General features: G+C 29.7%; 1 protein-coding gene across 1 annotated transcript; it reads left to right on the top strand.

The window, feature by feature from the left end:
- The first annotated feature begins 415 nt into the window (after positions 1-415).
- Positions 416-2,606, top strand: LOC130955014 (UDP-glycosyltransferase 83A1-like). Its single transcript, XM_057881791.1, has 2 exons — positions 416-938; positions 1,552-2,606. The coding sequence occupies exons 1-2, from the start codon at positions 455-457 to the stop codon at positions 2,424-2,426; spliced, it is 1,359 nt and encodes a 452-aa protein (XP_057737774.1). The 5' UTR covers positions 416-454; the 3' UTR covers positions 2,427-2,606.
- The last annotated feature ends 9,853 nt before the right edge of the window (positions 2,607-12,459 follow it).

Below are 12,459 nucleotides of genomic sequence, written 5' to 3'. Positions count from 1 at the left end.
TTCTACACACACTTGGATACATCTAAATACCATCACGTGTCAGCGTGTCCGGTCATAATTTTAAGATATATTCTTAAAATAAATTTAGATATAGTATATATTATTATTTATTAAAATAAAAATATTTTAAATAATTAATATAATTAAAATAAGACATTAAAAATAATTTAAAAAATTAATTTATATTTTAATATTAATAAAATATTAAAATATCATTACAATTTATCTAAAAAATATTTTATATTTTATATATATGAGTATTTCGTTATCATGTAAGATTTTAAAATTTGCGTGTCGATCGTGTCATGTCGTGTCAATATTGACAGCAACGATAGACAAGTCTTGTGAAAAACCACCACAAGGAACATAAATAAATAAAGAAATAAAGAAATGGAGAAGCATCAAAGTCATTTGAACACAAAATTAAAGAAAGGCCTGAGGCGTCGTCATCATCATGATTAGCACTCCAACAGTGCTAGTCGTGCCATTTCCAGCTCAAGGCCATGTAAACCCCATGATGAGCCTTTCACATAAGCTGCTTGACCATGGATGCAATATCATCTTTGTCAACTCAGACTTCAACCATAAGAGAGTCGTCAGATCCATGGACAACAACAATGGATCATCTTCACCAATCAAATTGGTGTCAATCCCAGATGGGTTGGGACCTGACCATGACAGAGTCCATGTAGGTGAGTTATGTGACTCCATATTGAGGACCATGCCTTCAGAGCTTGAGAAGCTCATAGAAGATCTTCAATTGAATGAGGGCATTAATGTAACTTGCATTGTTGCTGATGTGTGTATGGGTTGGGCATTGGAAATTGCACGAAAAGTGGGAATCAAAGGTGCATTCTTTTGGTCTGCGGCAGCATCTACGTTTGTGTTGCAGTATAACGCTCCCAAGCTTATTGCTGACGGCATCTTAGACTCTGATGGTAATGTATATAATATTAGAGTTTAATTTTGATACATTAGTAACATAAAATGTTTTTTAAATGCATTGACAGCATAAAATAATTTATGGTAAATAATTTTAGGTGAGTTTTATAGTGTTTTTATTATAATGTTTAAATTGTCTAACTTACTTTTTAAAATAAAAAATAAAATATTTAAAGTAAAAAATAAATTATATAAAATTTATTAAATATTATTTATTTACTTTTTTTAGTAACTAAGTACAATGTAATAGATACTATAGTATTCACTATAATTTTATTGATACAATACTCTGTATAATTAGATGCACATATTATAAAGACTCTTGTGTAAAAAATGTATTTTATTTGTTTGACCACACTTTTAAAAAAATATTTTTATAACATATCAAATCAAACCCTACAATTCATCATCTAACGATAAAAAAGATGTATCTTTATATAAAAATAATTATAAAATCTTCCATAATAATATCCACTTTAAATTATTTTATAGTGATAATGTATTAAAATTAAATTCATAATATTAATAATTTAATATCACACCTCATCACAAACACACATGTTGTATTCCTTTGGTTAAAAAATAAGTTTATCTTGTTTTGAATTGCAGGATTTCAGATCTCAAAAAAACAATTATGGTTATCCTCTTGCATTCCTGGTATGGACATCAGATCTAGTTGGTGGCGAAATCTCTTTGATCCGTCAGCTGAAAAGAGAATGTTTAAATATGTGGTGCGCTGCATGCGTGATTTAAATTTGACAGAGTGGTATCTCTGTAACAGCATTCAAGAACTTGAGCCCGAAGCATTTTCCTTAGTACCAAAGCTATTATCTCCAATAGGCCCATTATCGACAAGGGCAACTACAAAATTATCTGGACAATTCTGGAAAGAAGATGTATCTTGCATGAGTTGGCTAGATCAACAACCTCATTGTTCTGTCGTTTATGTTGCCTTTGGTAGTCACACACTATTTGACCAAACACAATTCACAGAACTTGCACTTGGACTTGAACTCACCAATAGACCCTTTCTTTGGGTTGTGCGTCAAGATCCTAATTGCGCCAATAAAATGTGTCTCCCTCTTGAATTCAAGGGTTATAGAGGTAAAATAACTGGATGGGCTCCTCAAAAGAAGGTGCTAAGTCACCCAGCTATAGCTTGTTTTGTAAGTCATTGCGGTTGGAATTCGATTATAGAGGGTTTGTCTAATGGAGTGCCTCTCCTGTGTTGGCCGTATTTCGCAGACCAACTTTTCAACAAGAATTATGTTTGTGATGCATTGAAGGTTGGGATGGCATTTGATTCGGATGAAAAGGGATTAGTGTCACGTAAAGAGATAAAGGCAAAAGTGGATCAGTTGCTTAGTAATGAGAATACAAGATCAAGGTCTCATAAGCTGATGGAGAAGCTAAAGCACAATATGGAAGAAGGAAGTACTTCTTCAAAGAACTTAAGCAGGTTTCTTACTTGGTTGAAAGGATAATTAATTAAGCATCGGCCTCTATTATGCTCAATTAAGGATTGCTGGCTAGTTGTTTCTTTATGAATATGTAATAATAAGGAAAACAATACTGCTACGTTACCAACAGCATTTTTGCCAATTTCTACCAACTCTTGTTTATAACTGTGTTTAATGGAAGTGTCTTTGTAGATGTATCTAATAAAAATGTCTTTGTTATAGTTTTGTTTAATGAAAATGTCTTTATAGATGTATTTTCTAAATGTGTCTTTTTATACATGTGTTTAAAATATAATAATTAATTATTATTGGTAATAAGTTAGGAGACAGTATATTGGAACCCTATACTTTTTCTAAGAAAAAACAGTTCATGAGTTTCTATGTTCTATTATTGGAATTAATGTTCTTCGGTGAGGTTTTTTCTTTTTTAGTTTTAAAATAATGGAGGGCCAACTTAAGATTAGTTGCAAGAACTATGTTAGATTTCACTTAGGTGCAAGGATAATGCATATATGGCGTGTGTTGTGAGATGAACTGTGAAACCTTATGCTGTGATGATACTCTGATGAGCATAAGTAATTTATTTATAGATGGAGTAGAGAACAGTTAGAATTTTAGTACATGTGTAGAAAACCTGAGTTCCACTATCTTATTTTATCTTGTCCCTTAATTTTTTGAACAAGACACCATTACTTAATGCATGGAAGAATAATAAAATTAGAGCCTGCTATTGCAATGTATTCAGTCCAAATGACTATTTAGGAATATTTTGTTGGTTTTTTTAGTCTATATATTTCTTGTTAGGACAATTATTAGGAAACATAGGAGATGACAAAATTATAGTATATCCAAAAAATATAAGCAAAACAGTAAGACAATTAATTTCTTTCAGAACGCTAGATTTTGTTTTTTTGACATAACCGACACTTGATGAAGTTGGAAAGAAAACAGAAACTTACGTAAAAACCAAATGGGGTAAAGTAACTTTTTCATAGGAATGGCGACATATGCCTTATTCGCGGATACTCGATCCGATTTAATCCGATCCGTTATGAATAGGATAGGATATGAATTTAGGTATATTTTATACTCATATTTTTAATATATTATATGATGATATTTTTTTAAAAAAATTAAAACAACCATTAAATTAATTATTTAAATCATTAATTTAATATGTTTGTTATTTAAAGAGTAATGTTGTAATTTATAAAAATTTAGAATTAAAAGAAAAATAACAAGATATTTATCTTTATTTGTGTTATTTTAATTTTATTAAGAATTTGATGATCATGTTATTTATAATTTTATATTAAATTTTTTAAAATTTTATTATTTTTAATTTCAATTTAAACTTAATTTTTTATTTTTATTTTATTAATATGTATAAAATATAGAATAATTAAATTTTATATTTATTTAAAAATTTTGATTTTGCTGAAAAAATTTTCAACTTGTCGATAAAATATGATTGAGTTTTAAAAAAAATTTAACCTATAAATAAAACTATAATAAAATTCAAATTCTACTCTCCCCTAACTATCTCCGTCCTATTTATCATCAACCAAAATAGTAGTGTCTCAAAATGCTAGAATTTTTATTTCTCACAAAATGATGACGCTTTCATGTTTTGGAAGAGGGATTAATTAATTAATTTGTCTTAGTCTTAACATGTGCCAAATAGTAGCCATATTAGCATATTTGGCGAAAGATACGGAAGCAATCTATAAAGAGTAAAGACGTCATTTGGCATAAAGTATTATAACTATAAGTATTTAATTTAAAATTTTTTGAAGATTAATTTTGAGTATGATTTTTTTTTTCGGAATAAGTATTTTTTTTAATTGATAAAAAATTTTAAAAATACTTCTAAAAATTTTATTTTGTATTAATTTTTTTAAAAATTATTTTCAAAAAATTTAAAATTAATTTAACAATAATAGTTAAAAAATTAGGAGCTAATAATATTAGACTATCGTTAAATTAATCCTAAACTTTTGAAAATTAATTGTCGAAAAAGTTTAAGGGGATAGCACTTTTATTAAAATTTAGCCCACACTTAATCAGTAAAAAAAAGCGAGTGATCCTATAGTATTAGATATAATTTCACACTATTAAAAATACTAATAATGACTAATTGATGATTACAAATTACAAAATCTAATCTACCGCCTAATACTCCTCTTAATTATCACGGATAAATTTGATACAAATTAAAAAAATAAAAAAGTATATGAAACCAACTCCTAATCAGTAAAAAATGGGACAACTTAATTAATTATAATTAGTTTTATTAATTTATAATTTAAAATATTTTTTAAATTATTGTTAACCACATTCAAATTTGAATGGGAGATGCTAGTAATATTTCAGGAGAAAATCATGGAACAGAGACCCAGCCTTTAGTCTCACTACCCTCCTTTCCTCTCCAACTAGTGTCGTTCTCCTTTTCTCTCCCTCAAAAAGCATAGCTGCTTACCTTCTCCACCGTCTTCACCCAATAACTCAAGTTGTGTCGCCGTCGTCACTCCTCCATATATCGTACTTGATCGCATTATATACCTATGTTCATTTGCAACAGTGAAGGTTATTTTGTATTTATTCAACTTTGTTCTCTTCACATATTTACAGGAATTGTTTGCTTGAAACCAGTTAGAAGATACACCATTGCAGATAGGTTGAAATATGAAAGACTTTATAATAAAGGCGTTGACTCCTCCATGGCGAGTGAAGGTTTCAAGCAGCCGAAATAATCTACCATAGTTTCAAGTGAATGAAGATTTGAGATCATGAACAATTATAAAAATATAGAAAAAATATTCATTTAATATGAAAAAAAATATTCTAATGCTTAAAAAAAGAAATATCCAATTATATTTTAACAAAAATAATTAGATATCTATAAAAATTAAAAAAAATTATGAAATTCTTAAAGAAATCAAAATATTCACATTTGCAATACAAAAAAATTAAAAAATATATATAAAAGAACATCCATTTAGTATGAAAAAGAAACATTCTGATATTTAGTAGAAGAAACATCTTAATGTCTAGTATAAACACCATCCACGTAGAGGTTTTGGATTCACCCAAAGGCATTTGGCTGGTACCCTCTTGGTTCCCTAGTATTGTTGTAAAAAAAATTAGAATAAAATTGAAATAAAATAAAATTTTAAATTATTTTTAAAATTTTTAACAAATTTTAGAAATAAAAAATATATTTTATTTTTTGAGAGTGCTTCTATCTATTTAAATAATTTTTTAGAGATAATACTCAATTCGGTCCCTGAATTTGCATACAAATATCAACTTAGTCCCTAAAGTTTTAATTGTCTTTTTTAGTTCCTAAACTTTACGACCATGACTCATGTTAGTCCTTGAAATAATTTTCAATGTATAGCCATTAATAGAGCGCTGTTATGGACAGGCGGATGCCACGTAAACTCTATAAAATGATGTTGTTTTGGTTTTGACACTCAAATAACCTAAAAATAATATCATAAGTGGTGTTTATCGAAACTTTACCTAACAAAACAAGTGATGCAACATCATTTTTGAGCTATTTGAATGCCAAAACCAAAATTATATCATTTTACAGGTTTCAATGTGGCATTTGATTGTCCATTTCAACGCTCCATTAACGTTTGTGAACTAAAAATAGTCTTAAGGCACGTTTATAAAATTTGGAGACTAAATAAAGGTAATTAAAATTTCAGGGACTAAATTGAGACTCACGTAAAAGTTTAAGACCAAATTAAATATTAACTCATTTTTTTACCATCACCAAGATTTTTTTTTATATAACTTGAAATTGTTATAGTCAATAGAAGAAGGAAAAGTATGAGGAGCTAATGGAATATTTTGTACAATGGAGGTTTATGGAGTATTAGAGATATAACCATTAGTGTTACATTTTTCCATTAGCTGAAGCTTTTGGGATGAGTGGTATCATGACATGATATTAGAGTGCTAGATCCGATAGATTAAGAGTTCGATCCTTGGTGAACCCTATAATCAGTTTAAACTTTTGGAAAGATGTTTATTATCCCTAGTACTCGGATGGTTATTCTAGATAGTATAAGAGATGTTCATTTTGTAACTCAATAGCTCATTGTACACATTCTACAAATCTGCGAATGAATTATGTTTAAAAATATACGTTAATCTAAAACCAAGTATGATTATGAGTATTATTATCAATAAAATATCCTCAAGGCAGAATTAATATAAAATTTGTACGTACTAAGATTCTTAATCATAATTCATGCACAAATTTCTTTTGTTAAAATGGCTTTTATCATATATAATCTATAATTTTTTTTCTTTTATTTCTAAAATTCGAAAAAAAAAATCTCTTTTCTCACCCTCATTTAGCGACATTCGTCTTTTCCCTTTGCAATTAGGAACTCAGCGCAGCTCTTTTTTTTGACGTTATTGTCACCGCACCTTCAATAGTAGCAATAATATAGTACTACTGCATTTAAAATAACATGAAAAAGTATCATTGGAATTTGTGTAGCATTACCAATATGTTTTTAGTTTCATAGAAAAACTACCATTTGGGTCATTGATTCATGTTTGTGACCGCATTAAAAGTGATATTGATTAAGGCAATAAAAGAGACTTCGGGACTGTAAAATTAATTGGATGAGCTTATTTATTGATGTTTTAATTCATCAATAATTCTAAACTCTATGAACTGACATCTTTATTTTGGTTTTGATAGATTTTTAACTAGGAACTTTTTAACTGGACCACTGTCCGATTGAATATCTAATCCAGATTTTATGTAAGTTGTCTTCTAAATACTAATACACTATTCTTTGAATTAAATTTTATCATTTTTATCTTTGTTGTGTTAAATATTGCCCTTACACTAGTTATTGTTCGTTTTCTCTTTTGAGTGAATATGAAACTTTTATTTTACACATTTGGGAACTCTTAGATGATATGATTGTGCTTTCTCAAAATTTCAACTCAACTCTATTTATTGGACAAAGATACCACTTTAGCATTTATCAAATTTCAAATTACATAAATTTTGAGAGTATCTCCAGAAGTTTGAACCATTCATTGCACTTCCATATATGCTCGGTTTATTTTCCCTCCCCCTCTCTATTTAGTATAAAGTATAAAGCATGTTTTTTTAGAATATTAAAAAAAGACAACTTTTTAGTAACATGCCATACTATGCTTTTGGTTCATCATAATATGGTCTAGGATTGTGTTATCAGAGCAACTGAAACACTTTGAAGGAAATATTTTTAAGATTTTTGGTACTCCACCTATACAAGTAAAAAAGTAGCTTTATATATTCCCTTCCATTCTATTAATTCTATATTATAAACAATTGGTTCATGAAAGATATACCAATTTGATATCAAACTGGTGACACTTGTGGTAAATAAATGGGGGAAATAGTGCATAAGAAGTACTATAAATCTTATCACATCTTAAGCATATATCTTGCTAGTGACATATATTGTTGTTGAAATAAATCACTTAGCCTTAAAAATAGGTTTAAATTTCTATATGACCTTAGAAAAATACGTTAAACAAGAATTGATGCTAGAATGGATGTCTATCAGATATTATTACGATTTTGTTAAGCAATAAGTGTTCCATAAAGTCAATAAATATGGTACATAAATATAATGTATGTGTGCGACAAGATTGATTATTTGATGCGTCAGTTCTTATGGAAAGGTAAAGCGAATGGGAGAGGGTTGCCGTTGGTCAAGTAGGATATTGCTATAACTTCTAAGAAGGCAGGTGGCTTGGGTGTTAGAGATACTCTCTGTGCGAACATGACTCTACTTGACAAGTTGGTTTGGGATTGTCTGAATAATAAGAACAAGTTGTGGGTGCAGGTTCTAACTCACAAATACCTCCAGAACTCCAAGGACTTAGGCAGCAGTCATTGTCACAATGCCTCAACTACTTGGAGGAATATTCTAAAGGCTTATGATATCTTAAAAGAAGGATTTCGATGGAATGTGGGAAATATGCAACAATCAATTTGGTATGATGAATGGAGTCCTCTTGGCAAACTTTGTGAGCTTACGTCTTATGTTCACATATCTGAAACAAATTTTTCTCTTGCTGATTTGTGGAGCATTGGTACTTGGGAGGGGGATAAGCTTGTAACGCCAATTTCTCATGAGGTCAAACAGTTTTTTCACAGTCTTGGGCCTCCTTTAATGTCAGAATCGGAGCCCGGATGGATTTGGTGGCCCGCATCACTAAAAGCCTTATAGCTCTCGAGAAGGTTATCGTTGGCTCCTGACAAAGAAAGTGAATTCGATCGAAAATAGCAACTGTGGGTGGATTTGGCGCCTTAATTTGCCAGAGAAGATAAAGATGATGATGTGGTTGGGTCTACAAAATGCGCTTCCGACAAATGCCTTCCAGTTTAAGCGTCATTTAACTGATTCGGACAGATGTTCGAGATGCAATGCAGATCTGGAAACAATGGAGCATTGTCTTAGGGATTGTGAGAAATCAAGATGCATTTGGCAAGGATCCTTTGCTTAATGATTCATTTGAAGGTACTCCCTTGGAATTTTGGATTCGGAAGGTCATGTCGGGCAATGAGGCAATTGTAGGGGCGGGTCTTTGGTGGGTGTGGAGGCATCGTTGCAATGATATTTTCAATAATAGAGATCAGTGGTCAAACTATAAGGTTGTTGCTATGGCTCGGATTACTGCTAATGATTTAAGAAAGTCTGCCAGTACCAAGTGTATAACTTTCAAGGATTGAAGGAGGTGGAAACCTCCAACAGGTGACACTTTTAAAGTTAATTGTGATGCGAGTCTGTTTTCTGATTGGAACCTAGCAGGAATTGGTTGTGTTATTAGAGATTCTAATGGGCGTTGGATTTCGGGTTGTTCTAGTAGCTATCCTCCAGGGCCTCGTCAGATGTGAGCTTTTTGCTGTTTGGAGGGTTGATTTTAGCTTGGGATTATAGCTTGAGATATTGTGTGCGAAACAGATTCTCTGACATTTTGCACATTTTAAAAAAATCCGGCAAATGGGCTAAAATTGTGATGTGTTGATATTCTTCAGAAGATACAGGAGCTTCTATCAAGACTTGGGTTGTGGATTTGAATGGATTACCCGTGATGCTAACGCTGTGGCAAATTGGCTGACAGATTCTCTTGACATTTTGCACATTTTAAAAAATCCGGCAAATGGGCTAAATTGTGATGTGGTTGATATTCTTCAGAAGATACAGGAGCTTCTATCAAGACCTTGGGTTGTGGATTTTGAATGGATTACCCGTGATGCTAACGCTGTGGCAAATTGGCTGGCGAGATATGCGGTCAAGACCAATCCAACTCATGTTATTTGGTCGGAACCTTGTGATGAGCTTCAGCATCTTATGCTTGTTGATTTAGGATAATCATCTTTTTTTTTTCTTTGTTTCTTCTTGTTTAGTCACAAAAAAAAAAACATAAATATAATGTATTGCTGCTTCTTAGATTCTGAACTCATTCCATGATCTTTATTTAGAGATCTCTCGTTTAAAAACTTCAACATAAAAGTCAGAGGAGCCAGGTTGTCAACAGAGAAGCATGTAAGAATTCATACATTTATGCATTTTTAATTTCTTCTTTCTTCTTTATGTGTGTAAAATTTTAGAAGTATATCTGATCTTAGCCATAAAACATTTTTTCCAGGAACTTGTTTGAATCTAAAGACAATCTAAATATTGAGCAAGAACTACACATATGGAAAGAAAAGGTAAATAAGCAAGAAATGATCAATAAAGAGTAAAATGTTAAGTTGAACGATGTTGAGTATAAGTTAAAGGATCAAGGACGTCAACTAAAAGCTCAACAAAAAAGAATTGGTTCAACTGAAAAGACACTTCATGCTTTGTATAAAAAGTTGAATCTCCCACTTCCTTCAACCATGTCTTCTTGCGGATGATGAGCTTGAGACAAGTTCTAGCGATGATGAGGATGATAACATGAGTGATAGATGTCTAGAGTATATGTTTTTTCTTATTCAGATTAAGAAATTTTTAGGTGAATTAGTTAGTACATTTGATTTTATTCATGATATTTGACCTTTTTAAATATTTTTTGTTTTAGTTTAATTATTTTTTTATTTTAGTTTGATTACATTTATGGACAAGTATTTTAATAATAAATATTTTTTTAACTCTTTTATGGTAATTGGTTTTTTCATGACTTTATTATGTGTTTATAATTTCGATGATGTAATATGAAAAAAAATGATTATGATGGTCTTAATATAAAAGCAAATCGAATACAATTTATTTTCTAAAATATTTATATATTAAATAGCAAATTATTTTGTATGAAAATTGTTTAAAATATTATATTAAATTTGTAGAAAATTTGTGCAAAAATAATTTTGTTTTGTATGAAATGTGTTTTAAATACGTAAATTGTTTTAAATTAATTTTGTCTGAAATTTAATTGAAAAGAAATATTTGATTTGTCTAAAATTTGTTTGAAAAAATTTGTTATATTTGACTAAATTTGTTAGAAATTTGTCTGAAATAAAGTATATTTTTTGTTTGAAATTTGTCTAAAAAAAATATTTTTATGTTTGAAATTTGTCTGAATTACGTTGTCTTTATGTTGGCTAATCTGCCTAAAATTCGTCTAAAATACATCATAATAGTTAAAAATCTAGCAGATAGATGCCTATTCAAAATCTGTCATAAAATCGTCTGAAAAAAATTTCGGACGAAATATCCAACAAAATATGTAAATTAGCAACAAGGCTTTTGGGACAAAAAAAATTCGTCCCAATTTTATTTGAAAGAAAAATTTTGTCTCTAATTTGTTTAAAATTTATTTCAATTTCGTCTCAAAATTTCTTCGAAAAAATCCTATTTTTAGTAGTGTTTTGATTGTCCATTTCAATATTCCATTAACGTTTGTGAACTAAAAAATTAATACGAGGCACGTTTATAAAATTTGGGGACTAAATAAAGATAATTAAAATTTCAGAAACTAACTTGAGACTTACGTGTAAATTTAAGAACCAAGTTGAATATTAACTCAATTTTTTACCATCCCCAATGTTTTTTTTATATAACTTGGAATTGTTATAGTCAATAGAAGAATTCTGCGAATGAATTAAGTTTAAAGATATACGTTAATCTAAAACCAAGTATGATTATGAATATTATTATCAATAAAATATCCTCAATGCAGAATTAATATAAAATTTGTACGTACTATAAATGTAACTTGAAGTTTTGAACTATTCCTTCAGAAAGATTAAATTAGACTAAAGATAATAAATACTATGGTAAATAGTGATATTTAATAGAAAGGGAAAATTGTACTCTTTACAATAATAAAAAAAATAAAAAATACTAAAAATATAATCTGCCGTGCCCATTTTTTTCAAAAATATAACTATAGTCTTCCCTCTTCAACAAAAAAAAAAAAAATATATCCCCTAGACTAATATTAAAACCGAAGGTAACACCAAACGAATAGGTGACAGGTAAAATGGTCCCCAAGTTCTTGGCACCTTGTTTGAAACCACATCCGTCCCTGCATCTTACATTGATGCCAATTATATTATATATATTCTATAAGAGGTCTCTCTCACGGTCCTAATTATTTAAAGGTCTTGCTAACAAGTATCTATATATATTAAACTATCGGAAAAGTCATCACTCTCAACTTTTATTCTCTTAATTAACTAATATAAGCACTTTTTTGCTAAATACTTAATTTAATTATTTTCTGTTGTGTAAATGATAACACTACCACAACATGACAGCATACTAGCCTAACAGGTCCGGTTGAGGTGATCGAAACCTTATAATATAAAATTTTGCTTAACCAGATATATTGTTTTTAATAGATGATAACAAATTCAACCTGTCATTGTTTATCTATCATGCAATTTCATTAGATTAGGTTGAGAAGGGACCAACAGAGAGATGTGCCCACATGCATAGGTCACATATTTTATGTATTTACTATATCTTCATGCAAATGACATTTTCTATCTATCTTGTAGTGTATATGTCACAAGAAATAAGGTAGTTTAAATGCTCAT

The sequence above is a fragment of the Arachis stenosperma genome, chromosome 10 (assembly GCF_014773155.1).
Source record: "Arachis stenosperma cultivar V10309 chromosome 10, arast.V10309.gnm1.PFL2, whole genome shotgun sequence".
NCBI lineage: Eukaryota > Viridiplantae > Streptophyta > Magnoliopsida > Fabales > Fabaceae > Arachis > Arachis stenosperma.
This window is presented reverse-complemented; position numbering and strand designations above follow the sequence as displayed.